At 62.6% G+C, this 27510-nt stretch overlaps 1 protein-coding gene across 1 annotated transcript; it reads right to left on the bottom strand.

Annotated features, from left to right (window-relative positions):
* Positions 1–17042: 17042 nt before the first annotated feature.
* Positions 17043–24846, bottom strand: LOC137456024 (ubiquitin carboxyl-terminal hydrolase 36-like). Its single transcript, XM_068167263.1, has 15 exons — positions 24780–24846; positions 23967–24077; positions 22901–23003; positions 22250–22317; positions 22016–22086; positions 21571–21653; positions 21147–21258; positions 20706–20846; positions 20307–20410; positions 19932–20019; positions 19342–19641; positions 18850–18975; positions 18213–18299; positions 17452–17616; positions 17043–17129 (listed from the first exon to the last, which is right to left on the bottom strand). The coding sequence occupies exons 2-15, from the start codon at positions 24055–24057 to the stop codon at positions 17043–17045; spliced, it is 1626 nt and encodes a 541-aa protein (XP_068023364.1). The 5' UTR covers positions 24058–24077; positions 24780–24846.
* Positions 24847–27510: the final 2664 nt, after the last annotated feature.

Here is a 27510-nt window from a genome sequence, read left to right as displayed (position 1 = left end):
AGGTGGAGCACAGCCCTTGCTCTGCCCAGGGTGGGGAGCAGGCTCCAGAGCAGGGCCAGGACTACAGGTGGCACCTGCAGAGGAATCTGGCCCCATCCACTCACCCCCATGAGCATGGCCTGCAGGATCTCAGCCAGCTGCCAGGAAGCTCCTCCAGCTCCAGCAGGGACAACCTCCAGGGGTGGACAGCCCCTGGGGCAGCACTCAGCTGATGAGAGTCATGGCTGAGTGTGGGCAGGGAGGTCCCACCTGCTAGCAGGGCCCCAGGAAGCCTGTTGTGGGGTACAAGGGGATGCAGTGCACAAGGGGGAGAGGCTGGCTCCTGCCACACAGGGCAGCAGCTGTTCTCACCGTGGCAGCCAAGTCATCTGGGGTTGGTCCTGTGGCTGCAGCCTCCCCCAGGACAACTTCTCCATCTCTCTCACTGTCCTTGGCCATCTTTTCTTTCACCTTCCTGAAGGCCTTCTCATATTTCTCATTGCCTGAAGGCAGAAACCCCCCAGAGTGCAGTGTGGGCATCTGAGCTGGGCAGCCCCCTCCCCACACCACCTCTCCCAGAAACACTCCTCCAGCAGCTCAGGGCACAGCATTGGAAGAGACCTCGAGGACCATCCAGCCCAACCTGTCACCACAGACCTCATGGCCAGACCATGGCACCAAGTGCCACATCCAGTCCCCTCCTGAACACCTCCAGGGGTGGGGACTCCACCACCTCCCCAGGCAGCACATCCCAATGTCCAATGACTATCTCAGTGAAGAACCTTCTCCTCACCTCCAGCCCAAACCTCCCCTGGCACAGCTTGAGACTGTGTCCTCTTGTTCTGCCGCTGGGTGCCTGGGAGAAGAGACCAACCCCTTCCTGGCTACAACCTCCCTTTAGGTAGCTGTAGAGGGCAATGAGGTCACCCCTGAGCCTCCTCTTCTCCAGGCTAAGCAACCCCAGCTCCCTCAGCCTCTCCTCACAGGGCTGTGCTCAAGGCCTCTCCCCAGCCTCCTTGCCCTTCTCTGGACACCTTCAAGTCTCTCAATCTCCTTCTTGAACTGAGGGGCCCAGAACTGGACACAGGACTCAAGGTGTGACCTAAGCAATGCAGAGCACAGGGGCACAATGACCTCCCTGCTCCTGCTGACCACACCACTCCTAATGCAGGCCAGGATGCCCTTGGCCTTCTTGGCCACCTGGGCACACTGCTGGCTCATGTTCAGGCAGCTGTCAGTCAGCACCCCCAGGTCCCTCTCTGCCTGGCTGCTCTCAGCCACTCTGAGCCCAGCCTGGAGCTCTGCCTGGGGCTGCCGTGGCCAAAGTGCAGCACCCGGCAGTGGGTGCCTATCCTCCTGCTGCATGCTGAGCTTCAGCCCTGCCCAGCTTCCTCCCCCAGAGGAGCAGCTCAGCCCCAGCTCTGCAGGGTGGCTCCTGGGACAGAGCCCACAGGGACTTGCAGAGCCTGGGGAAGCCACCAGTGCTGCTCTGACAGCCTTGGGGGTAGGCCCTGGGGGAAAGCCCAGGGGAGCATCCTGAGGAGCAGCCAGGCAGTGCTCACCTTGGCTGTTCCTGGGCAGGTGCAGGCAGAGCCTGGGAAAGCTTCCCTCTCCTTTCAGGCAGACTTCTTGCGGCTCCAGGTGACCCACTTGGAGCTGGAAAGCCTTGCAGAAGGCCCCAGGCGCTTCTGGCAGCTAAGAGACTTTCAGCACCTGCTGCTGGCCGGCTCCAAGGCTACCCTGCAGGGAGGGAATGCACCAAAGAGGCTTTGATGGAGGGGGTGATGCTCAGCCAGGTTCTCCTCTAGAAGACAGCAGACAGCAGCACCTTCTAGCTCTCTGGTTTCCAAGAGCTTGTCTCCTGCCCCAGGCTGCCAGGTCCCCTCCAGAGTGCCAGCGTGGGGAGAGCTGGAAAGGACCTCTGGAGGTCATCACTCCAACTGCCCTGCTAAAGCAGGGCACCCCCAGCAGCTTGCCCAAGAGCAGCATGGCCAGGGGGAGCTGGAATCCCTCCAGAGCAGGAGGAGGCCTTCCCTCAGCACAGCCTGGCCTTTGCTCAGCACCAGCACAGCTCTGCTGCTCCCAGGCTTTGCCTTCAGCCAGCAGGAGCCAGGCCTGACCAAGCAAAGCTCCAGCAGCAGTGCTGGGCAAGGCAAGGGAAGTGCCCCTGCCCTCTGCAGGGCCAGCAGCTCCTCTCACAGCACCTCAGTGGTGGCCACTAGGCTCCTCAGCTCAAAAGGGACAGGGACCTACTGGAAAGAGTCCAAGGGAGACTACACACATGTTGAGGGCCTGCAGCATCTTTGTGAGGCTCAGAGGCTGAGACTCCTGGGGCTGTTGAGCCTGGAGAAGAGCAGCCCCAGAGAGGGCCTCTGATCAAAGCTCAGCAAGAGCTAAAGGGCTTGTGGGGGACAAGAGGATGGGGCTGGACTCTTGTCAGTGGTGCCCACTGACAGGACAAGAGGCAAGGGGCATCAGCTGGAACCCAGGGAGTTCCAGCTGACCAGGAGGAGAAAATTCTCTGCTGTGAGGGTGCTGGAGGCCTGGAGCAGGCTGCCCAGAGAAGTTGTGGAGTCTCCTATGGAGAGATGCCAACCCCCCCTGGGCACGCTGCTGGGGGTGCCCTGCTGGAAGGAGGAGGTTGGGCTGGATGACCCCAGAGGCCCCTTGCAAACCACCCCCCCTCCTGGGATCCTGGGAGTGCAGGTGGGTGTCCAGGGCTCTGAGCCCCACCTGGGACTCCCACCAAACCTCCTGCCTGTGCAGTTCAACTCAGGGTGCAGGAGCCTGCCCTGGCTCATGCTGAGCTCCAGAGAAAGGCCACAAGGAGGAGCAGAGGGCTGGAGCTGCTCTGCTATGAGGACAGAGTGAGAGAGTTGGGCTTGTGCAGGCTGGAGAGGAGAAGGCTCCCAGGAGACCTTCTGGTGGCCTTCAGGTCTCTGCAGGCAGCTCCAAGAAAGCTGGGGAGGGACTTTTGAGGGTGTCAGGGAGGGACAGGACTGGGGGGATGGAGCAAAACTAGACAGGGGGAGATTCAGGTTGGGTGTCAGGAAGAAGTTCTTCCCCAGGAGGGTGGTGAGAGCCTGGCCCAGGCTGCCCAGGGAGGTGGTGGCAGCCTCCTGCCTGGAGGTGTTGGCAGCCAGGCTGGAGGTGGCTGTGAGCAACCTGCTGTGGGGTGAGGTGTCCCTGCCCATGGCAGGGGGTTGGAGCTGGCTGAGCCTTGAGGTCCCTCCCAAGCCTGACAATCCTGTGAGCTGCAAACACATCTCTGGCCACACAGCAGCAGAGCCTAGGACAAGATCTAGAACAGAAAGTGTCACTGGGGCTTCCAGAAGTGTCTCTGGCTTCCAGAAGAGCTGTCCCAGGCCAGAGCAAAAGGAAGCAGATCCAGAGGCACCTGGCTCTGGGTGACAGGACACATCTGCAGCCTTCCTCAGCTGCCCACTGCACACAGGGCTGCACTTGCAGGTCCCTGCTCCCCTTCAGGCTGCAGGGAGAAGCTGAGGAGTGGGCCAGGACCTGCCCCCTGAGCCCCCACTCCAGCACAGGACACAGCCAGAGCCAGCCCAGCCCCACTGCCAGCACCATCCACGCTGCCACAGCAGCACCAAGCAGAGCTGTGCCTTCAGAAGCTGGCAGGAAGAGGGCATGAGCCTGGCACCTCTTGCAGGAGGCAGGCAGGAGGAAAGATGGAAGCCATTTGGCTTCCTTTGCCCATGGCACCAAGGGCCTGAGAGAGGAATGCTGCTCCAGCCCAGAGACATCCACCCAAGGCTCAGGAGCTGAGGTCACAGAATCCTGGAAGGCTTTGGCTGGGAAGGGACCTTTCAAGGTCACAGAATCACAGGGCTTGGAAGGGACCTCTGGAGATCATCAGAGCAGGGTCACCTAGAGCAGCTTGCACAGGAGTGCAGCCAGGAGGCTTTGGAATGGCTCCAGAGGAGACTCCACAGCCTCTCTGGGCAGCCTGCCCCAGTGCCCCACTGCCCTCAACACACAGAAGCTCCTCCTGCTGTCAGATGGAACTTGGCTGTTGCAGTGTGTGCCCATTGCCCCTTGTCCTCTCCCTGGGCACCACTGACAAAGCCTTGGCCAGAGCCCCCTGGGTCCCCTTGAAGGCTTCAGAAGCACTGAGGGGATCTGCCCTCTGTCTTGTCTTCTCCAGGCTACAAAGCCCCAAGCCCCTCAGCCTTTCTTCACCAGACAGATGTTCCAGTCCCCTCAGAGCCCTTGGCTGGACCCTCTCAAGCAGCTCCCTCAGGTCCTGACCAGCTCCTGCCCCCTGGGGACCACCACTCACTACAGAAGCTCCAGCCAGCCTCTGTGCCAGCAGCTCCTTCAGGCCTGCAGTGAGCAGGGACAGCTGCAGCTAGGGCAGGCTGCTGGGATGCTGCAAACTCCTCTCTGCACTGCTCCAGCCCTGCTCAGCCCTGGCCCCCTCACTGCCCCCCCCAGCTGCTGCAGAGGAGCAGAGCTGGAGGGGTGAAGGAGCAGGGAAGGGCTGCTCCAGCTCCTGGCACAGGAGCTTCATGGCCAGGCAAGAGCCAGGCAGTCTCCTGGGCAGCCCTGGCAGGGGCAGGCAGGGCAGTTCCTGTCTGCTCCCACAGGAGGTGACCCAGGACAAGAGCAAATGCTCTCAGGCTGTGCCAGGGGAGGGGGAGGTTGGCCATCAGGCACAATTTCTTCCCCACAAGGGCTGTGAAGGCCTGGCCCAGGCTGCCCAGGGCAGCAGGCAGTCCCCAGCCCCGGAGGCACTGAAAAGCTGTGGAGATGTGGTGCCAAGGGCCAGGGTTTGGGGCTGGCCTGGCAGTGCTGAGCTCCCAGCTGGCCTTGAGGGTCTGAAAGGGCTCTTCCAAGCCCAAGGATCCTGTGATTGCATCCCCTCAGCAGAGACAGCTCCCAGCCCTGCCTGCTGCTGGGACAGTTCCCTCCTGCTCTTCTCTTTCTCCCCGGTTTTCCCCTCCAAGCCCAGCCAGGGCAGGCTGGCACAGGGCCAGGGTCAGGCCCTTGTGCTGCCCCCATCCTCACCGTGCTGGGCACCACCAGGGGCACAGCGGGCAGGGGGCTGCGGGCAGTGCCCGTGCCAGGGCTCAGCACCACGAAGGGGAAGGGCAGCTTCCCACAGCTCTGCAGGGGCAGCTCCACCTCTGTGACCACGTCCCACAGCTGCAGAGAGGAGAGAGGAGTGGGCAGTTAGAGACAGGCCTGGCACTGGGCATCTCCTGCAGCTGGCACTGGGGAAGGAGCCAAGGGAGGCAGTGCAGCAGAGCAGCAGAGCAGAGCTGGACACTTGGCTCCCAGCTTCGCCTGGGCACCCCCAGCCCCAAGGGACCTCTTGGCCCTGCACAGGAGCTGAGCTTTGGGGCCCTCCCAGCAGGAGCACACCACCACACTGCTCCCTCTTCACACTCCAGCAGCAGCAAGGCCCAGGGCTGCTCACCTGAGCATCTGCAGGCAGGGGCTGCTGCTCCACATCACAGAGAGAGAAGGGCTGCCCTAAGGCCAGGACCATGCTGAGGGGCAGGGGGCAGATGTTCTTCAGAGACAGAGGCTGGGCCAGAGGAGTTAGGACATCCCCTGCTTGCTGCAAGCACAGGAGAGAAGCATCACTCACCCCCAAGTGCCCAGGGCCCTCCTTCCCCACCCGCTGCCTTTCCAAACCCTTCAGCCCCCAGAGCTCCCAACAGCTCCTCTGGACTCTTTGGATAGGTTTCTGCCCTTCTGGAAGGGCTTTCTCCAAGCACAGCAGATGCTGCTGCTGGCTGCAAACCACAGCATTGCCCAGGGGGAACAGCCTCAGGAATGTGCAGGGAACAGGCCCCTGAGAGGAGGCAGCTGCTGCTAAGAGATCCAGCCCATCTGATTGCAGTGGCCTGTCCTCTCCTGGGGACAGCAGCACAAGAGGAGTTCCAGTCACCTACACTCATGCCTCTAGGAGCCTCCTAAGGCCAGGGGTGCTGGGCAGAGGAGACAAGCAAGCAGGATGCAGCAGAGAGCCTGCAGGAGCCTAAGGCTGGCTTTGAGTATGCACAGCCAGCCAGCAACCTCCAGGCTCCTGCTGCCCCTGCTACAGTGCCAAGATGCTCAGGGGCCTGGAGCAGCTCTGGGAGGAGCTGAGAGCCCTGGGGCTGTTGATCCTGGAGAAGAGCAGCCCCAGAGGGGATCTGATCAGTGCTCAGCAAGAGCTAAAGGGTGGGGGACAAGAGCCTGGGGCCACTCTCCTCAGTGGTGCCACACCAACAAGAGCAAAGCAGTGCTGCTGAGGCTGTTGCCAGCCCCAGGGCAGCAAAGAATGAGCTCAGTGCTAACAGCAAAAGCTTGGTCCTGCTGCAGTCAACAGCCAAAGCCCTGGGGACTCAGAGCAGCTCTCTCCCCTCCTCCTTTGAAGCCAAGCACAGCCACAGCTTCCAGCCAGCAGATCCAGGGCCAGGATGCCAGCCAGACACTCACCTTCTCCACCTGGAAAGTGATTGCTGTGGAGGACATCTGCAGGGCAGGAGCAATGAATTGGCAGCTGAGCTCCACCTGCAGGGTCTGGGTGCTCCTGGCCTCGCTGCCCACCGCGGCCTGGCACAGCAGCTGCTCCCTCACCGCCTGCAGGAGAAGCCACAGGGCACATGGGGGCTGCCAGCAGGGTGGCCAGAGGACAGCCTGCCTCTGCCAGCCACCAGCCACGGCCCTGCCACTGCCCCCCTCACTGCTGGTTTCCCCTTGCCCTCCACAGCTTGTGCTGCATCCCCTTTCTCCTGCACTCCAGTGGCCATCAGGCTGCAGCCAACAGCCACAAACAGCTCTGGGGAGGCTTGTGCTGCCAGGGACAATCCCTGCCCCAAAGGGTTCTTCCTTTGATGTGCCCCAGTGCTGAGCACAGTGCTACAGAAAGCTGGAGGAGCTGATGGAATGAAGATGGAGATGGAACTGGGCAGAAAAACAGGAGACAGAAAGGCCAAGGGCAGTCAGCTCTGCCTTGGAAGCTCAGTGGAAATGATTCCTGAGGAGGAACAACCCCTGCCCCAGCACAGCTGAGGCCTTGGCCTGCTGGGAGCTTGCAGCTCTGCAGACAGGGACCTGGGAGTGCTGCTGGAGAGCAAGTTGCCCACGAGCCAGCAAGCTGCCCTTGTGTCCAAGAAGGCCAAGAGGATTCCTGAAGGAGACTGTGGCCAGCAGGCTCTCCTCCCCCTCCATCCTGCCCTGCTGAGGCCACAGCTGGGGCCAGTTTGGGGCTGCCCAGTTCAAAGTAGTCAGGGAACTACTGAAGAGAGCCCAGTAAAGACTACAAAGATGCTGAGGAGCCTGGAGCACCTCTCTGAGGAGGAAAGGCTGAGACCTGGAGCTGCTGAGCCTGGAGCATCACAGAATCACACAGAAGGCTCTGAGCTGGAAGGGACCTCCAAAGGTCTTCTAGTCCAACCCCCTCAAAAAGAAGAGCAGCCCCAGAGCAGATCTTCTTCATGCTCAGCAAGAGCTAAAGGGTGAGGGGCAAGAGGATGGAGCCTGTGACAGGACAAGGGGCACAAAGTGGAACCCAGGAAGCTCCATCTGAGCAGGAAGAGAAAATTCTCCTCAGCGAGGGTGCTGAGGCCTGGAGCAGCCTGCCCAGAGAGGTTGTGGAGTCTCCTTCTCTGCAGAGACTCCAAACACCCCCTGGACACTGGCAACCTGGCCAACCTGCTGTGGGTGCCCCTGCTGTAGCAGGGGGATTGGGCTGGATGGTCCCCAGAGGTCCCTTCCAACCTCCCCCATGCTGGGATTCTGTGACCCACAGGAACCCCCCCCCAGGCAGATGCCTTCAGGTCAAGGAGGGATCACTCCCCACTAGGATGCCTCCTGCCCTCCTTCCCAGAGCTGCTTTGGAAAGAGACCTCCCCAGGACAGAGCTGCCTTGCATGTCCCAGCAGAGTCCTCTCTCAAGCTGGATGGGCTCACAGCCAAGCCTTGCTCTGGACAGCTCCTGGGATCACTTCTCCACTGCTGGCTCTTTCCTCTGCTACAGCACCACAACCCAACTCCTCCCAGAGCTCTTGGCTCTGACTGCAGGGCCAGGCAGGCACAGCTGGCTGCACAGAGCCCCTGCCAGCTTTCCAGGGAGACATTCTCACCACTGCACTCAACAGCTTGGTGCCTTTTGCTCCTCCTCAGCAAAACCTTTGGGCTCAGAACTGCATGGGGACAGCCCCAATACAGCCACCCAGGTGAGCAATGAAGTCTTCTTCAAGCCACTCTTGAGGCAAGCCTTTAGAACACCCTTCAAAACATGAACATCAGCAGGAGCTTCCTCTAGAGCTGTTCCACAGAGAATCATCTCATGGCTTGGCTTGGCAGGGACCATTCAAGGTCATCCAGTCCAAGCCCTCTCCACTTCAACCTCTGTGCTGCTGGAGCTCAGCAGTGCACATCAGGGTGCAGCTCCTCTGCAGAGCTGCATTCCCCTGGCAGAAGGCTCCAGGCAGGAGGAGGCCCAGCCACCCATCCAAGGGTGCTGGCAAGACCTGGCTGCCCTTGGCACAGCAGGGCTGGCTGGGAGCCTGGGGCAAGTGTCACTGTTCCCAGGAAAGCAAGTTAAGCTGCCAGTTGCAGTGGTGCCATGGGGACGAACATCCCTGATCAGCAGAGCTGGCACTGGGCTCCTTCCTCTCCTCCAGCACTTGGTGCCAGACAAGGCCTCTGCCCATCTTTGTCTGCAGAGGAGAAATGCTGCAGCTCCAGCCACTGCCTGCCCTGCTGGCTTCCCCCAGACACAGGAAACCTGCCCTCCTGCCTTCCTTTCTGCCTCTGCTCCCAGGCTGTGAGTCACTTCTTCTCTCTGCCCTTCCCTCCTGCCTCAGCACCTGGCACCTTGGCACCTGCCACAGCAGCAGCTGCCTTCAGCCCCTGCTTTGGTAGCAGCAAGTGCTGCAGGATGGAACACAGAGCAGCCCCAGCCACTGATGGTGGCCAGCAAGGAAAGCAGAGGACTCTGCCAGGGGGAACCTGTGGCCTTCAGACACTCTCTTGCTCACATTCTCAGGCCAGTGCCAGGGGGCTGCAGGACAAGTCCCAGGGGAGGTGATCTGATGGGGAAGGCTCAGCCCTTGTGAGGGACCTCACCTGGGGAGTGCTGGAGAAGCCTTCCAGCATCACCTCCATCGTTTGGCCTGGCCTCAGCTCCATCCTCTTGGGCCGAAGCTGGAACACAGGGCAGGCAGCAGGGGGGCCCTGGGAGGAAGCTTTGCCCTTGGTGCTGCTGAGGGAAGGCAGCCAACGGCGCTGGCCAGGCAGGGAGCAACCTCCCACGGTCCAGCGCAGCCGCTGGGTGCGGCGGCCTCGGTTGGTGACCCTGAAGCTGTAACAGCAGGGAGCCAGGCTGCAAGAGGAGCAGGGATGGAAAAGATCAGGAGAGCTGCTACTGCCCAGCACTCACCCAGCTGCTGCTGCTGCTGTCTGACCACACAGCTGGCAATGGAACCACCTCTGAACTGCTGACCTAGCTCAAACCTTCAGCGGGAGCCAGCCCTTGCCTACCCCTGAGCTTCTCCCCACCCAGCAGCAGCTCTGGTTGTGCCCAGCCAGGGAAAGCTTCCTGAAGCACATCCTCTCAGCTGCTGTGGGCAGAGCAGCACCAGCCCCTGCTGCTTCACACTCAGCAGAGTTCTAGCAAAGGGCTGCCTGAGGGTCAGACTGGAGCAGACCCTGAGCTGGCCTGACCTGGCTGCAAGCCCCTATGGCAAGAGGGATGTGGAGGTGCTGGAAGGTGTCCAGGGAAGGGCCACGAGGATGAGCAGAGGGCTGGAGCTGCTCTGCTGTGAGGACAGACTGAAGGAGTTGGGGCTGTTCAGTCTGCAGAAGAGAAGGCTCCCAGGTGACCTCATTGTGGCCTTCCAGGATCTGCAGGGGGCTCCAGGAAGGCTGGGGAGGGACTGCTCAGGATCTCAGGCAGTGCTAGGACTAGGGGGAATGGAATGAAGCTGGAGGTGGGGAGATTGAGGCTGGAGGGGAGGAGGAAGTTCTTCCCCATGAGAGTGGTGAAGCCCTGGAATGGGTTGTGCAGGGAGGTGGTTGGGGCCCTGTCCCTGGAGGTGTTTAAGCCCAGGCTGGATGAGGCTGTGGCCAGGCTGATCTAGTGTGGGGTGTCCCTGCCCATGGCAGGGGGGTTGGAAGTGGATGATCCTTGTGGTCCCTTCCAACCCTGACTGATCCTGTGATACTAAGCAGATGGAGGAACAGCTTCAGGCCACTGCAGCTTCCCCTGGGCAGCTGCTGCCTCAGTTGGCTTCCTCTGCAGATGCCAGCAGGGAGCTGCAGGGTGTGGACTCCTCAGGGCCCGCCCGTGGCAGGAGGGTTGGAACCAGATGATCCCTTCCAAACCAAACCATTCTAGGATCCTATCTGGTGGTCAGGGCACCACTGGCTTCGCTGGTGGGGGGCCCTGGCATCCCTTTCATGCCTCCATCCTTTAGGAAGCATCCAGCCCTCATCAGCCTCTGCTGACCAGAGCAGCTGGGCTTGTGTTTGAGACAGAGCACTGAGCCTAAGAACATGGATCACCAGGAGTGTGGCTGAGGGGAGCAGGGCAGCCAGCCCAGCTCTGGCTGCTGAGGGAACAGAGCCACAGCCAGAGATGAACAACCAGAGCCAGACAGAAACCCAAGGGAATGTCCCATGGGGATGGAAAGAAAGCCCAAGTGCAGCTGGGCAGACATGGCCACCCTTTGCTCCAGGAAACCCCTCCAGGGATGGGGACTCCAGCACTGCCCTGGGCAGCCTGGGCCAGGCCTTGTCCCTTAGGGGAAGAATTTGTTCCTCATGTCCAACCTAAACCTCCCCTGGAGCAACCTGAGGCCATCTTCTCTCCTCCTATCCCTTGTTCCTTGGGAGAAGAGCCCAACCCCCACCTGGCTCCAGCCTCCTTCCAGGCTCTTGTAGACAGCACTGAGGTCTCCCCTCAGCCTCCTCTTCACCCCCAGTTCCCTCAGCTGCTCCTCCCCAGCCCTGTTCTCCAGAGCCTTCCCCAGCTTTCTTGCCCTTCCCTGGACACGCTCCAGCCCCTCACTGCCCTTCCTGGAGCGAGGAGCCCAAACCTGAGCCCAGGGCTCCGACTGTATCCTCAGCGGTGCCCAGCACAGGGCACAAGCCCTGCCCTGCTCCTGCTGGGCTTCAGCCTGCAGAAGCCCTGGGGCTGCCCTGGAAGAGCCAGGAGCTTCTCCTGGCTGAGCCCCCGGCAGCAGCAGGAGCTGAGGGACACCTACCTGAAGCGAGTGCCCAGGCTGAGCTGCGCAGCCAAGGGCCTGTCCAGGACGATGCTGCTGCCGCCGCCGAGCGCCCGCACGGGGATGCCGGAGCCACGGCTGTGCTCCCCCAGCAGCTGCACCTCGGCCTGCAACTGCCCCGTGTCGTCCAGCTGGGCTGTGACAGACACAGACACCTGGCCCTCGGGGGGGATCGCTCCTCGGCTGGGCTCAACCCTCCAGCACCAGCCTCTGCCAGACTGCAAGGCAAGGCAGAGCCCAGCTGAGGCCAGGAGCCACAGCCCTCGGTCTCTTGTGGGCTGGAGGAGCGAGGATGTGAGGGCAGCAAACCAGAAGGGCTTCCTTTGCCTGCAGCTGAGCTGGGGGGGCTGCAAGCAGCACCTCTGCAGGAGCTGACACCCCCCTGTGCCACCCTCCTCTCACAGACTCCCCTCATTAGCCACCACCTCACCAGCCCCAGAGACACTCGGCCTCAAGAGAAGGTTGTTTCCTCCTCCAGCCTCCTTGCAGGGAGTGCTCCCTGGCCAGCAGGACATGCACTGGCATGCAGATCTGCAGCTCCCAAGGCTCCAGCGTGGGGGCAGTGGGACATGCTCCACATTTCAGGGCTGTGCTTGGGACAACAGGCCCTGCTCAGCCCAAACCCTGCAGCATCCCTGGAGAGGTTTTGCCCTTTGGAACAGGAGGCAGCAATGTGCTGGCAGGCTGGGCACGAGCCAAGCACATTGCATTGGGCAGGAGCCAGGGGAAGGCAGCTGGAGTTTCCAGCCTGGCAGCACTGAGCTCTCACAGGACAGCTGCTAGAAATCTCCCTCTTGGAGTTTCCAACTAGCCCTCTTGGCCTCTCACTACAAGTCCTAGTCAAAAGTCTGTCCCCAGCTTTCTTAGAGGCCTCTTGAAGCACTGACAAGCTGCAAGAAGTTGACTTTCCTCCAGCAAATCCCAGGGAGAAGATCAGAGAGTCACAGAATGCTTTGGCATGGAAGGGACCTTCAACTAGTTCCAAGCCCCTGACCTGGGCAGGGACAGCTTCAACTGAAGCAGCTTGCTCAAAGCCCTGTCCTCAGCTCAAAGCCCTGTCCTCAGTTCAAAGCTGAAGGACCTGGCATTGCTTAGCCTGGAGAAAAGGAGGCTGAGGGGAGACCTTCTGGCTCTCTACAGCTCCCTGAAAGGAGGCTGGAGCCAGGTGGGGTTCAGTCTCTCCTCCCAGGTACAAGCGATAGGACAAGAGGCAATGGCCTCCAGTTGCACCAGGGCAGGTTGAGGGTGGCCATGAGCAACAATTCCTTCCCTTGAGGGCTGCCAAGGCCTGGCCCAGGCTGCCCTAGGCAGGGGTGGAGTCCCCATCCCTGGAGGGATTTCAAAGCCTTGGAGCTGTGGTGCTGAGGGCCACGGTTCAGTGCTGAGCTGGCAGTGCTGGGCTGAGGCTTGGCCTGGAGGATCTGAAAGGTCTTTTCCACCCCAAGGCATTCTGTGATCCCAGAGCTCCAAACCCATGACTCCCACAGCCAGAGACCTTCCACAAAGGAAAGGGAGAGCTTGGAAACAGGCTCCAGGCTCACTGCTGCTCAAACATCTCCTCAAGCTCTGGGCTCCTGAGGGCTGCCCCAGCTGAACCTGCCCCCACAGCCAGGCTGCCCTGGCCACCTTCTGATGGAAGATCTTGCTTGCTCTCTCAGGCAGCTATGGGCTGGGCCAGAGCTTCAACTCCCTCCTCCTGCAGTCCCAGCCCCTGGGCCCTGCTGGGGCTCTCACAGCCATCCTGCTGCCAAGGACTGGCAGCCTGGGGCTGATCAGACCATCAGGGACCCCACAAGACCCTGCTCTGCCAGGCCTTTGGGCCTCTGTGCCCTCAGGATGGCAAAGCCCTGCCCAGGCAGCCTGCAGCCCTGCTGGAACCTCCTGCAGGCTGCTCTGGAGGGCCACCAGTGCTGGAGGCTCTGAGGCTGCACTCTGGGGCTGCAGAGCCCTCGGGCTGTGCTCCAAGGCCAGGCCACACTCACCCCAGGAGCCGTCCCCGAAGCGCAGGCAAGGGACATGGAAGCGCAGAGGGGGTGCAGAGACACAGCCCCTGGGGGGACACAGCAGAGGAGGCCTTGGCTTGGCTGCAGAGCACTGCAGAGCCTGCAGCTTGCACTGCTGCTGGCAGGCTGCAAAGCTGCTCTCACAGCACAGGGGGCTGCACTCAGCCTCTCACCTGACAGCCAAGGGCCCAGGCTCAGGGGATCCTTCCACACTGCACCTCAACTCCTCTCTCAAGTGCCCCAGGACAGGGGGACAGAAGCAGACCTGCAGGAGTTGGAACTCCTCTGGCCAAAGGAGGCCCTGGCAGGGGCAGGAGCTGAAGCAGGAGCCCAGAGCTGCAGCTGCAGGAGGCATGGATGGCTCCTGTCTTGTGCAGGATCACCTGCAAGACATCCCATGGCAAGCCCTGAGGAACCTTCTTGCCTTCCAGGAGGCTGATTTGTGTCCTGCCCAAGCACCTCCCTGCAGGGTTACACCCCCCTTGATGGGGGCTGAAAAGAGCCCAGCCCCAGCTGCTCTGGCTGGGCAGAGAGAGACTTGGCTTTCCCCCTCCCAGGAGGAGGGGGCCCCTGGCTCCAAGGGGCTCTATGCCACTGCCCCTCCCTGCCCAGCAAGCCTTGCTAGGCAGGGCAGAGCTCTGCTCCTGCTCTCTCTTTCCCCTGCACAGCCACTGCTGCACAGAAGGCTCCCCAGGGCTGCTGCATCCCCCCCCTGCTGCTCCCTGCTGCATCCACACCTCCTGAAGAGCTGCAGCCACTGGCACCAAGGGAGTCCAGTGCCAGCTGGGGCTGCCCTTGGATGCTTTGCCACCTGCCCTTCACCCTATCCCTTTGGAACCTGCCCTGGGACTGAGATCTACACAAAGAGAGTGGAACAAGGACCTTTCCTTCTGCCCAACAGATTCCAGACCATTTGCTGTCCTGATCTTACCTCTCCTTTCTCCTGCCTGATTTGCTTGACCTTCCCAGCCAAGGGAGAGGGGGAGGGAATCTCCATCAGCTTCCATTTGGGCTTTTGGCCTGCAGGTCCAGCCCAGAGCAGCACAAGCTGACAGCTGGCAAAGGCAGAGGATGCTGCCTGCTGCTGCTTGGCAGAAGCCAAAGGGGAGTTCAGCCTCTGGGGGTTTGATGCCAAGCAGCCAGGACTTCATAGAATGGATCCTGGAATGGCTTGGTTGGAAGGGACCTTCCAGCTCATCCAGTTCCAACCCCCACCAGAGGCAGAGACCCCTCCCACCAGCCCAGGCTGCTCCAGGCCTCATCCAGCCTGGCCCTCAGCACCTGCAGGGAGGGGGCAGCCACAGCCTCCCTGGGCAGCCTGTGCCAGGCTCTCCCTCCTCTCACTCTAAAGACTCTTCCTAAGCTCCAGGCTCAAGCTGCCCTCCCCAAGCTTCACCCCATTCCCTCTCCTCCCCCCTCCCAGCCCTTGGCCAAAGTCCCTCCCCAGCTCTCCTGGAGCTCCCACAGCTCCTGGAAGGCTGCTCTGAGCTCTCCCTGGAGCCTTCTCTTCCCCAGCCTGAACAGCCCCAGCTCCCACAGCCTGTCTCCACAGTGGGACTTCCCCCCAAGCCCTGCCAGCCCCTGCTGCTCACCTCAGAGCTGTTGCTGGAGCCAACCAACAGCTGCCCAGGGTCCAGCTGCTCCAGGCTGAAGCAGAGCCAGGGCCCTCGGCCTTCCCCTTGGATGTGCAGAGGCAGCCTGGCCTCACAGCCTGGGGGGAGAGTTCCATTGGATGACTCCTTGAGGCCTTGAGGTGGGAAGGGAGCTTCCAAGGGCAGCCAGCCCAAGCAGCAGCACTCAGCAGAACAGCTGCAGGCACAGCAGGGAGCTCTGAGCCCCAAGCAACCTGAGCTGAAGTGGTGCCAGCAGTGGGGCACCTACCCCTCCCTGGGCAACTGGGGCCAGGCTCTCACCACCCTCAGTGTCAAACATGCTGGAGGGCTGAGGAGGTCAGCCAAGGGGCTTGGAGGAATCAAGGAGCAACAGGAACTGACTGCCCACTTAAACATCCTGGGCTTCCTCTTCAGGCTCACAGGGACCTGGACTCTGGGCCAGTGTCTGCCCCGGGGGCACAGGGGATCCCCCCTGGGGGCACAGGGGGTCCCACCCCGGCAGAAGAGCCAAGGGCAGCCTCTGCTCATCTCACTTGTCAGCTGGAGCAGCACTTGGATCCTTTCTACAAGCTCCAGCCAGCTCCAGTGCTCACTGCAGGGCTGCAGCACCACAGCAGCACCCAGAGAGCACAGCAGGCTGCCCAGGAGCCAAGGGCAGCCCCAGGCACAAAGCAAAGCTCTGCTGCAGGCAGAGACAACACAGCCCCAGGGCACTGTCAGCAAGGCTCTGCCTCAGCATCAGCTCTGCTGAGCCAAGCCTGTGGGCAGCATTTGGAGGTCACCTTGGCTCCCCACTTCCTCATCAAGGGCCTGCTGAGGCTGACACTTCTCCTGGGGCCTGCTCTTGGCTTCTCCTGCCCCAGGAGGAGTTTGACACCTCTCCAAGGAGGCAGTGAGCGCTTCCTGCCCAAGCCCAAGAGCCTGAAGAGCCAGCAGAAGCAGAGAACCTTTCTGGCTGGAAGAGCTCTTTCAGCTCCAGTCCAACCATGCTCCCATTGCTAGGGCACCCCCAAACCATGGCCCTCAGCACCACACCAACCCCCCAGGGATGGGGACTCCACCACTGCCCTGGGCAGCCTGCACCAGGCCTTGACAACCCTCAAGGGCAAGAGATCCCAGCCTAGAAAGCAGCCAGGGCCAAGCAAAGCCTGGCCTGAAGAGCAGAGCAGGATGCTGAGCTCCTCACCTCTGAGTGCTGAGGCTGTAGGGAGCCTCCTTGGCTCTCTTCCTGCCCTTGGCTCCTGCAGCTCCTCCCAGACTCTGCTCTCTGGGCAATCTCCGCCGGCTCTGGCCACTGGCCTGCCCCCTGCCCCCTCAGCCTGCTCAGGGCTATCTGAGGCAGCTCTCTAACTTGAGGAGTTGCTGAAGGAGGAGACTAACTTCTAAGCCTTCTTCTGAGGCTCTGTGAGCAGCACCACTCAGCCCTTTGCCTCTGCTGCCTGCTGCTCTGCCTCTGCATGTCTCAGCTTCTGCTTTGGCTTCCTTCTCCCTGCAGCTCCTCCTTTTCTTCCCCTCCTTCTCTTCGCCCTCTGCCTTATCCTCAAGATGTCTTTTCAGCCTTGCTTGCTGCTTGCTGACTCCAGACACCTTTGTGCTGTCCCTTGCCTGGGGGGCAGCACGCTGGGGAGGACTTGGGCAGGGTTGCTTCTCCTCAGCTTGCACAGCAGGCTGAGCAGGGCCTTTAGCTGCCAGATGAGCTGTGGCAGCCCTGTGCTGCTCAGCAGGGGCTGGAGCTGGAGCTGCAGGAGATGGTCCTTGCTGAACACCCAGAGAGGCAGCCTGCAAGACAGACAAATCCACCACTGGGCTGCCTGGCACAGCTCTGACTCTGAGCTGCTCAGATCCTCTCTGCAAACCAAAGCCACCACCAGAAGTGTCTTGAAAGCTGTGAGGCTCAGCCCCTGCCCTGCTAAGGAGCCCTGCACTGCTCATCACCAGCACTGCAGCCATGGAGCCCCCTTACAAAAGATCCAATCCAAGCCCAGTGCAGAATCAGGGCTCCAGAGCAGCACTGCAAGCTGTGGCCCTTCACACAGGGCCTCACTGCAGCCTTCCTGCTTCTCCCCAGCCCTCCTGCTCAAGGCCACTCAGCTGCCCAGCCCCTGAGACACTTTCTCTCCTTTGGCCCTTCTGAGGTGCTTGGCTTTGCCTCCAGCTGCCAGCACAGCAAACTTTCAATGGCAAAGGCAAAGCCCTGCAGCTTAGCTGCCATCTTCAGAGGCTGGCCTCCAACCAGCCTGGCCTGAGGAGGCAATGGACTTGATTGCCAGCAGCCAGGCCTCCTTGTCCTGCCACAGAGCAGAGCTTTGAGGAAGCCTGGCTTGCTGTGAGCCACAAGAAGGGCTGGAAGAGGAGGATCACAGGCAGGGATCATTGGGGAGGGAAACTCAGGACCTTTTTTTGCCTCCCTTTTGAGTGCAAGTCTTAGTTTTGAGGTCACCACGTCCTGCCCAAGCTCCCCAGATGAACTGGCACTGCTCCACTCCTCACAGAGCTCTGCTTCCCAGGCAGCAGCACCAGCTGAGGGCTGGCAGCTCCCAGCACAGCCAAGAACTGTCCCCAAGAGCCTGAGCCCCCCCCCAGCAAAGTGTCCCCACCTGTCCTGCTCACCTGTGCTTGGGCCTGCTCCAGCTCTGAGAGCTTCTGCCGCAGCTCCAGCAGCTCCTTTTCCTTCTCAAGCACTTGCTGCCTCAGCAGCTGCTCCTGGCTCAAAGGCTGTGCTGGAGGAGCAGAGGCAGCAGCCCTGGCACAGGCAGGGGCAGTGCATTCCTCTGCCTAGAAACAGAACAGAACCTGTGACACTGCACATCCTGAGGGAGCCAGGGAGCCCTGGAGCTGCTTTGCTTAGAACAAGGTCACCCAGCCCCAGCCTCAACCTAACACCCCCACGGCCCCCATGCTCAGCTCACTCCAGCTCCCTTCCCTGCTGCCACCCTCCAGCACTGGAGCTCACTCTCTGCAGCTGTTAGGAGCTGCACTCTTCAGGCACAATGGAACCAAACTCATTTGAAACCTTTGCCCCCACTCCAATTTGCTGCTGTGACAGGGGGACGTCGCCTAACAGCACTTCCTCCATGGCCACCCTCCAGAGCACAGGTCTGACATAGGCAAAGCAAGCCCCCCCAGTGCTCTGCATTCAGGAGTGCCTCTGCCCTGCCTCCACAGCCCAGGCCCTGCACTCCTGAGGCACTGCACTCTCACCCAGCAGCCTACAGACAAGGATGGCTGCTCTGGGACCCTCTGTCCGTACAGCAGGCACACACACTGACCGAGGGAGCTGCAGGCTGAGGGCTCACAGGGCTGCCAGCAGCACTCCCAGCTGCAGGCAGAGGTGTCACTGGCCAAGCAGGATCTAAGGACTTGACTCTGACATCCAGGGCATGCAGCTTCTCCAGGGGGAAAACCCTGTCCCACGTCGAGCGCAAGAGGAATAAACTCTTGCGAGTCTCTGTGTCCCCCTGCAGCAACAAAACCACCCCAGGGCTCCCTCAGCTCCTGCCACACACAGCCTGCAGCTTTGCTGCCAGAAGGAAGGCTGCATGGCTGTCCTGTTGCTCTCAGCACTTGGCATCTCAACACACTGGCCTGGTGTGCAGCAGCTCTCAGCAGTGCAGCTCACACTCCCATGCCAAGGGAGTCAGGCAACAGCCTCTGAGGCAAGCAATGAGCCCAGGGGCTTGTGCTCAGCTCTCCAGCCCCTGCAGGACTTTGCCCCACCAGATGCCAGAGCAGGGCTAGCACTTCCAATTCAGCCAGTTCTGCTTCAGCTCAGCTGCACCCTCAGACCCATCTGGGAGACACAGATCCAACCTCCTTGGAGGCTCAGGGCCCACTTGATTGCTTCAAACCACCAGCAGGGACCATGGCCCTCAGTGCAGAGCCAGGACAGAGATGCAGAAAAGCCAAGCACTTGGTGTGCTTCACCACCCAAGCAAAGCCACCCCTGGGCACAGGGCTCACTGCCCAGCCACAGCTTTGGCCTACAGAACTCTTCTGAGGTGCAGAGACCTTCTCAAAGACAGAGAGAAAGGTTTCCACCAGGTTTGGGGCAAAAGCCTGCAGGTATGCTCCTCCCACGTTCTTGATGATGGAGTCCAGCAGGTAGAGAGCAGGGAGCTTCTGTGCTGGAGGAGCCTGGAATCATGAGAAGAGAGGGAGGAGTTGAGACAACCAAAGCACCTCTGAAGCACTGCAAACCCAGGGATTGCCAGGCTCAGACACCTCAGAGCCAGCACTTCAGCAGGGTTGGAACACTGAGGTTTGCTCTTGCAGACCAAACCAGCCCCTGGGACAGGCTTGCAGACAGCTTTTAACCCCCAGGCTTCTGGGCAGGCTGGAAAGCAGCCCTCGGCCCCCTGCTGCCCTGCTCTGCCCCTCTCCTGCCTCACAGCAGGACATCTCCCCAGGCCCTCCTCGCCCTCCAGGCCCCCCCAGCCCGCTGGCTCCAGCTGCTCCCCCCAGCAGCACAGCTAGGAGCAGCAGGCAGGGGAACTTCCAAACCTTGGCCGCTTGTGCCTCCACCAGGGCGGCAATGCTGCTGGCAAAGGCCACCTTCTGCTGGGCCAGGACGGTCAGCTTGCTGATGTAGGACTTGCTGCTGCGTGTCAGGCCCTGCAGCTGTGCCCAATAATCCTGGCACACAGCTGACAGCTCTCTCCTGGCTGCTGGGCACTCAGCAGGCAGCTCTGGCAGGCTGGTTCCGCTCAGCAGCTCCGACCCCATCCCAAAGGCGCTGTGGGCTACAGGGCCTCCCACCTCCTCCAGCCCAGGCAGCTGCTTCCCTGGCAGCAGCTCTGCTCTCTAGACAGGGAGAGCAGTTCAGTGACAAGTCCAGGAGCCAAGGACACGCAGACCCTGCCCTCCCCAGCCCTCCCCAGCCCCACACAGGCCTTGGCTCTGCAGGATGCCTCCTGCAAACCCTCCTGCCCTGGGCCTGCCTCCCTGCCAGGCTGCAGCCCCCCTGCCCTGGCAGAGCAGAGAGAGGGGCAGCAGCTCCCAGCACCCAGGAGCACTGGCCAAGAGCAGCCTCCAGGGCTCCCCTGGCCCACCCCTGCTGAAGACAGGAGCCCCCTGCCCGCAGCTTTCCTGACCTCCTCTGGGACGCTGCCAGTGCGGCCGGGCAGGCTGGAGGCAGCCTTGGCAATGGGCCCCTGCCAGCTCTTCCTGAGGCTGGGGATCCTGGGGAAGGCAGAGAAGGGCTGGCATGAGCTGCCAGGGGCTGAGCCTCTCTCAGAGATGCAGAGGAGAAAGAGGAGCCAAAGCTCTGAGGGCATGAGGTGCTCTTGAGGGAGAGTGAAACCGTGACAAGGGGCTGGGCCCCTCCCTGCCACCCTCCTCCCAGCCAGGGCATGCACAGGGCATTGGGGTACCCGGGCCAAGCTCCTGCCCACAGCCAGCCCTGTGCCAGCCCTGTGCCAAGTGCTGGGAGCAGGGGGCAGAGGGGCCAGCAGGCAGCAGACACTCACCTCTGGTAGAACAGCAGGTAGGCCTGCTGCTGCTGCAGGACCTCTTGGGGGGCTGCGGAGCCGACCCGCTCGTCGTCCGCTCGATACCACTGCCCATCGCTGGCCTGCAGCAGCAGAAGAGAGAGCAGGGCTGGGCTGTGCCCAGGCACCTTCCTGGCAGCAGGAGCAGCAGGAGCAGCGCCCGTGGGCACAGCTCCTCTCCCCACGAGGCAGAGGAGGCCCAGGGCAGGCCAGGGGGCTCTGCCAGAGCTGAACCTTCCCCCCTCCTGCGGCACAGCACAGCCTGTACCCCGCAGCCAGTGCTCCCCACCACGCACATCTGCTGAGCACCCTCCTTGCTGGGCCGACAGGGACCCCCCAGCACCCCCGAGGGGGTGGCACCACAGCTCCTGGGCTCACCTTCACGTAGCAGTAGTAGTGCCCTGCGTGGCAGCTGTGCCCAGAGTGCAGCAGCACCGCATAGAGGCTGTACAGGACGGGGTCCCTGCGCCGCACAGACATGTAGGGGCGGAGGTTCAGCAGCATGGGGTACCGCACCTCCTGCAGAGACAGGAGGGCTCAGCAGCCGGCACAGGCCATGGCTTCTGTGCTGGGGCAAGAGCAGCACAGCTCTCCCAGCAGGGCCACCTCTCCAGAGAAGGGCACTCAGCCTCCTGGTGCAGAGGGGGTGCTGAGGAAGGCGGCAGGAGGAGCCGAACTCCGCCTGCAGCGCACAGCGGGGGAAGGGCTGCAGGAGCGCGGCACAGCTCCCGCTGGCCACAGCAGCACCTCCCGGCCTGCTCTGGGCAGCAGCACCTGGGGCCAGGAGAGAGCCTCAGCCCTGGGCTGCCAAGCGCTCACCTTGGTGATCTTCCCTGCGGCGTAGGGGGCAAAGCGCTTCAGTGCCACCGTGAGGACGTTGGGGGCTCGGTGGATGCTGAAGCGTTTGCTGGCCGACACCTCCTGCTGGCACCTGCACAGGCAGAGCTCCAGCTCTTCAAGCTGCTGCGCCAGCCAGCTGCCTGCCAGCCCTGGCCGGGCAGCAAAGCCCTTGGCACCGACCCTGCTGACAGCAGCCGCTGCTCCAGGGCCCCTGCTCACGGCCACGGCTGCCGGCCCAGCTCCTCCTCACCACAGGAGGCAGCCTTCGCGGCAGGCTTCCACGGCCACGGCCCTCAGGGCTGAGCCGCGGAGCAGGCAGTCGAGCCCTCCCGCAGCCAGCAGGGGGCACACCTGCTTGCCCCCAGCACAGCGCCCCCCGGCCGCCCGCAGCCCCCAGCCTCACCTGCCACACTTGTAGGCGTTCTCCCCGCACAGCAGCTCTGCCTGCACAAACTGTCCCAGCGCCTGCACCACGCTCCTGGCCTCCTGCAAGGACAGAGCAGAGCTCAGGCCACCAGTGGCTGTCCACGCCACGGCCCCGAGAGAGCACACCCAGCGTGGGCACAGGGCCACAGGCTGCAGCAAACCCCTCAGCCCCACCAGCTGGCAGCGCCCAGCACCACGAGGGGCAGCTGCAGGGGCCCCAGCACCACGCAGCCTCACGCCCAGGCACCGGGCACTGCCCTGCCAGACACAGCAGGCAGCTCAACAAGGCAGCGGCTTCCCTCTTGCCTGGGCTGTGCCTTGGCACCGGCAGGCTCAGGAGCCCTGAGGGCAGCGATGCTGCAGCTGCAGGAACAGCCCCAGGAGAGCAGAGCTCCTCCCCAGCCCCCACCCTGCCGCCCTACCCCGATCTCCAGCGCCAGGTCCAGGCAAGGCTCGTAGCTGTCCGAGGTGCTCTTGCACTCCAAGCACGTCACTGCCAGAGAAAGAGCACTGAGCGCAGCCTGCCATGGCCCTGCACCCACCCCAGCAGCTGCAGCTGGGCATCTTCTGCACACGCTCAGCAGTGCTCCCAAATGATTCCTCCTGCCGGGCAGCCCTGAGAGGCCCAGGCCCAGGAGCTGGCAGCCAACACTCACCACGGGACCGCAGGGAGCCGCCGAAGATCTGCTGAACCAGCGTCGGGGCCTGGCTCTGGCCATCCAACCTAGGCACAGGAGCAGCAGGGCTCACACCGCCCCTCCCCCACGCCCGAGGGCCCCCCCCCGTGTCCTCAGCACAGCTCCCCCCGCTGCGCTCTGCCCAGCACACAGGCTGCAGAGCTCCAGAGGCAGAGGGAAGCCGCAGCCTCTGCCAGGCTGCTCTCCCAGGGCCACAGCTCCAGGGCTGGCACCAGGCTCCCAGGGGCACCTTCCTCCAGAAGGAGCAGAAGCTGCCGGCCGCGGCTCAGAGCTGTGCGCTGCAGACTGAGGCAGCGCAGGGCCCAGAGGAAAGCTGCTCACCCACAGCCACAGAGCTGCACCTGAGCCAGCTGCACCCCGGGTTCCCGGGCAGCTGGCACAGGATCCAGACCCACAGCAGCCTCAGGAGCGGGGGAGAGGGCCACAGCTAGGCTGGGGCAGAGGAGCCGGGAGAAGGGGGACTGTGGCACAGAGGGGCAGAGAGCTGGGCCATCCAGTGCGGCCCCTGCACTCAGTGCCTCCCTCTGGCAGTTCAGCCTGGGGCACAGGGTCAGCCCTCCCACAGCACGGGGCACTGGTGAGGGCACAGGGCAGGAGGGCCACACATACTGGGCACAGCCGTTCCTGCAGGCCTGCTGCATGGTGTCGATGCTGTAGCGCAGGAACTCGTGGGCATCCTGCTGCTGCCGCAAGCAGAGGTGCTGGGCAATGTCTGCAGGAGGGGCAGCAGCCAGCCTCAGCATCTGCTGCAACAGATGCAGCTCCTCCCTCCCTCCCTGCTCCCCCGCAGCCCAAACCTGCTGTCAGACTCACGGCCACGGGAGGAGCCCCCCGCAGCCCACGGAGCCCCCAGCCCCTGGCAGGCTCCCTGAGTCACCTCAGGAGAGCTGTCTGCCAAGAGCTGCTCCCAGCCCACAGCTTCTGCTCCAGCATCAGTCCCTGCTGCAGGGCAGGGCAGGGCAGGGCAGGGCAGGGCAGGGCAGGGCAGGGCAAGGCAGGGCAGGGCAGGGCAGGGCAGGGCAGGGCAAGGCAGGGCAGGGCAGGGCAAGGCAGGGCAGGGCAAGGCAGGGCAGGGCAGTGCAGGGCAGGGCAGGGCAGGGCAGGGCAGGGCAAGGCAGGACAGGGCAGGGCAGGGCAGGGCAGGGCAGGGCAGGGCAAGGCAGGGCAGGGCAGGGCAGTGCAGGGCAAGGGAAGGGCAGGGCAGGGCAGGGCAGGGCAGGGCAGTGCAGGGCAGTGCAGGGCAAGGCAGGGCAGGGCAGGGCAAGGCAGGGCAGGGCAGGGCAAGGGAAGGCAGGGCAGGGCAGGGCAGGGCAGGGCAGGGCAGGGCAGGGCAGGGCAGGGCAGTGCAGGGCAAGGGAAGGGCAGGGCAGGGCAGGGCAGGGCAGGGCAGTGCAGGGCAGTGCAGGGCAAGGCAGGGCAGGGCAGGGCAAGGCAGGGCAGGGCAGGGCAAGGGAAGGCAGGGCAGGGCAGGGCAGGGCAGGGCAGGGCAAGGCAGGGCAGGGCAGGGCAGGGCAAGGCAGGGCAGGGCAAGGCAGGGCAAGGCAGGGCAGGGCAGGGCAAGGCAGGGCAGGGCAGGGCAGGGCAAGGCAGGGCAGGGCAGTGCAGGGCAGGGCAAGGCAGGGCAAGGCAGGGCAGGGCAGGGCAGGGCAGGGCAGGGCAGGGCAGCCTCCCTTACTCTTGAGGTTCCGGATGAAGGACACCGGCTTTATGGCCTGCCCACTGCTGGCAAACGCCTGCCCCACGTGGTCCTGCATCAGGCACAGCATGCAGAAGCCTTCTTGGCGACCTGGAGCAGCAGAGCAGAGGACAGGACGTCAAGGACAAAGCCAGGAGAGATGGAGGCAGGACAGAGGCTGCAGGGATCTCTCTTCCAACAGAGCTCAGCCACGCTCAGTGGTCCCTAGGAGCTCTGTGCTGCAGCACAGCTCTTGGGCACCCTGGGTACACAGGGGCCAGCAGACCTCACCCTGGCTGATGCCATCCCACTCACAGTACCACTGCAACAGCCCTCCCCCTCCCCCCTCCCCACCCCAGAGGAGAGAACATCCATGGGGATGGAAACAGCCACAGGCACTCTCCGGAGGAGGGCACAGGTTGGCCCTGAGGGGCAGGTCCCAGCAGAGCCCTACAGACAGGGCTGTGAGCCCTGAGAGCTCCCCCTGCTCCCAGCTCCGAGCCTCCCACAGCAGCTGCTGCCCGCAGGCAGCCTCCTGCCCTGCCCTGGCTGCAGCCAGCAGAGGCAGCACCTCGCCGGTGCCAGGCTGCAGAGCTGGGGAGCACCGCTAGGGCCAGGAGAAGACAGGAACAGCCTCTGGTGGAGACAGGGGCAGCAGGGACAGAGAGGGCACAGCCCAACACTCGCAGCCCCTGCCAGGGCCACCTGCAGAGGTGCCGAGCGCAGGACAGGCAGGCAGCTCCCGCTCCCCACGGGCACCCTGGCACTGCCAGCCTGGCACCGCCAGCCGCCCGGCCCAGGCTCCCCACTCACAGCTGCGGCCGTGCTCCTCGGAGAGCAGGTAGTTGGCGAGCGGCGCCGTGTGGCTCAGGCACTGCAGCGTGGCGTTGAGGAAGCAGCTGCGCCCCAGGTTGTGCAGCCCAGCGCCGACCCCGCAGAGCCGCTCCCACCGCAGGGACAGGCGCCCCACGGGGAAGGGCAGCTGCTGGGGCACGGGGACCCCGTCCCCTCCTGCTGCTGGGGCTTGCTCACCGCCTGCAGGGAGAGGGGCGCTGAGCCACAGGGCTGAGGAGCACCAGCAGCCCCCTCGGCCCTCTCTACCTACCCTGCTTGCTGGTCAGCTCCTCCTTGGGGCTGCCGCCGTGGCTGCCAGCCTCGACCCAGGGCTCCAGCTGCTTCCCCCAGGGCTGATCCCCCTTGCCACGATCGGCACGCTCAGACTCTGCCCCCTGCTGCCACAGCTCCTTGGGCGAGGCAGCCGGCGGCCAGCCCGGAGCCCCTTCCTCACCCAGCCCCAGCCGGCGCCTCTTGGCTGCCGGCGCCAGCCCCTCCTCCAGCTCCTTCAGCCTCCGCATGCTGTGCACCATGGCGCCACGCTCGCTGGCCTCGACTCAGCCGTCCCTGGCCACTGAACTCCTTCCTCCTCCTCCTCCTCCTCCTCCTCCTCCTCCTTCTCCTCCTCCTCCTCCTCCTCCTCCTCGTGTCCCTCGCGCTCGGTGTCCAGGCAACAGGCTGAGGCGGAGCGGCGCTGCTGATTGGCTGCAGTGCCAAGGGGGGGCGGGACTTGTCAGGGCGTGGCCGTCGGGCTCGGCGATGCCCATTGTGTGCTGGCACCGCGGCGCAGCCGGGGGGGGCCTGGCCCTGTCCTGCTCCAGCCCCTGGCCCTGGCAGGTGCTGAGGGCAGTGGCACCAGGAGGGATCTGAAGGTGGCCTCGCAGCAGCTCCTCTCCTCCCCTCCTCCTCTCTTCCCCTCCATTCCCGGGGGCCCAGGGGATCCCTCCCTGGCTGAGGAGGGCTGCTGCAGACCCCAGCTAGTAGCTTCCCCTGCTCCTTGACCAGTGGGGTTCTTGTGCTGGTTGTCAGTTGTGAATAGATCTCAACACTGTAACTCCTGGAGAGTTTGTACATACTCCTTGCACCCCATTGCAGATTTCCCTTTGCCTATCAATACAGCTTTCCTTTGCTTCCAGCTGGGCTGGGCTGGCACAGGTAATGTTGGGGGGGAATTTCAACCACAGGGAAGAAGGAGCAAAGATCATTGTCACATTTGATGCTCAGAGTTTACATCTGACTGGAGGGGAACAAGCCTTTGGCTGTCAAAGATCCTTCCAGACTTGCATTCCCAGTTACAGCTCTCCTTCAAAGTAAGCACAAGCTGTTCTCCAGGGCAGTATCAAAGCTAGGAGGAGAATCCAGGTGTGTTCCTGAACACCTCCTGAAGTCCATTCAAGGCAGCAGCTGGAAAAGCAGCAGGGAAATCCAGCTTCTGGGTGATAAAAATGCCACCATGGGTCTGTTAAGGAAGCACAATCCACAGCACCCTCTGCCCTTGCCAGGCTGTGTCCCTCTGCCTAGATCAGCAGTTGAATTCATTTCTGACTCAGCAGTGGGGTTTTGTTTGCACTCTGCTGTTCCCTGCTCTGCAGAGGAGTTGGGGTTTTGTTGCAGACAAATGACTTGCATGTGCCTAAACAAAAGCAGGAACCACTCCCAGAAGTTTGCTTCTGCCTGCTGGTTTTTAAGGCACTGATTTGATTTGGGTTAAGCTAACCAGGCAGGAATTACAAGAGACTTCTCTTTATTTCTCCCCCCCCCAAGATTAGGTATTACACTTATCAGATTGTGGACAGGTTCTGTTTGCTTGCAAATTCCCCCAGGGTGCTCCTGGGCAGCTTGAGTGCAGTGTAGAGCATTCAGAAAATGGCAAAGGCTAAACCACGAAACAGCTTCACCCCACTGATCAAACCAGAGGCCAGGCAGGAGCTGAGGGAGAGCCAAGGAGAGCGCAGGTTGTGCTCCCGGGGATGCAGCAGGAACTGGGAGATGCTCCCTAGGTCTCTGGCCGGCAGCAGGCTCCAGAGCTGCCGCTTTGTAACCTGATTTGCGGATCGTGTGGCACAGCCCAAAGGGAAAGGCCCTGCCAGAGCCAAAGTGTCCTCAGGCAGGGCTGCCACGAGGCCAAACTCCTGCGGCAGCCCTGTCGGAAGGGTGCGAGGCAGCCGCAGCTTGCCGGCAGGCAGCCAGGGAGCAGGGCCCCAGGGCAGGCAGGGCCAGGGAGAAGCCAGGGCCCAGGGCTGGTGTCTGCAATGCTGCCGCCAAGGCAGCGAGGCCAAGAGGAAAGCAGAACATGGGAGTGAGCAAGAGGAAGGCAAGAGCAAGAGAGCCCCCACAGCTTGCTGCTCACCCTGCTTAAGCTGTTCAGAGACAATGTGCCCCAGGCCAAGGCACACTGGGTGCCAAGCACCCTGCTAATCATAGTGCCAACCCCAAGCGCACTTCCCCCTCCAGCAGCCTTGACCTGTCCCAGGGGAAGGCAGTTTCCTGCCTTTGCCTTTCCCCATTCAGACCTCCACTGGTGGAGATGGGGGAAGGAGGGTTTGGAGCACACTGTAACAGCCACATCTGAGCAAACTCCTTCTTTTAGGTGCAGTGGGGCTTAAACCCGAGATCCAGCTATAGATTGGCCTAGTGACAGAATGGTGTCAAAGCAGCTGCTCTGCTGCATAAGCAGAGGAAGGCACATTTTCCCCTGGGTGACATGTGT

The sequence above is a fragment of the Melanerpes formicivorus genome, unplaced genomic scaffold (genome assembly GCF_026170545.1).
Source record: "Melanerpes formicivorus ecotype bairdi unplaced genomic scaffold, bMelFor1.0.p_v2 SCAF_114, whole genome shotgun sequence".
Taxonomy (NCBI): domain Eukaryota; kingdom Metazoa; phylum Chordata; class Aves; order Piciformes; family Picidae; genus Melanerpes; species Melanerpes formicivorus.
This window is presented reverse-complemented; position numbering and strand designations above follow the sequence as displayed.

Bases quoted from the DNA above. Each gene is read 5' to 3' on its own strand.
- LOC137456024 (XM_068167263.1), bottom strand. From the start codon at position 24,057: ATGCTGTGCCTGATGCAGGACCACGTGGGGCAGGCGTTTGCCAGCAGT. The intron at 22,087-22,249 runs GTGAGTGTTGGC...TTTCTCTGGCAG, and splicing joins CGGCTCCCTGCGGTCCCGTG to TGACGTGCTTGGAGTGCAAG. The intron at 18,300-18,849 runs GTCTCTGCACCT...TTGTTGCTGCAG, and splicing joins TTCTCTCTGTCTTTGAGAAG to GGGGACACAGAGACTCGCAA.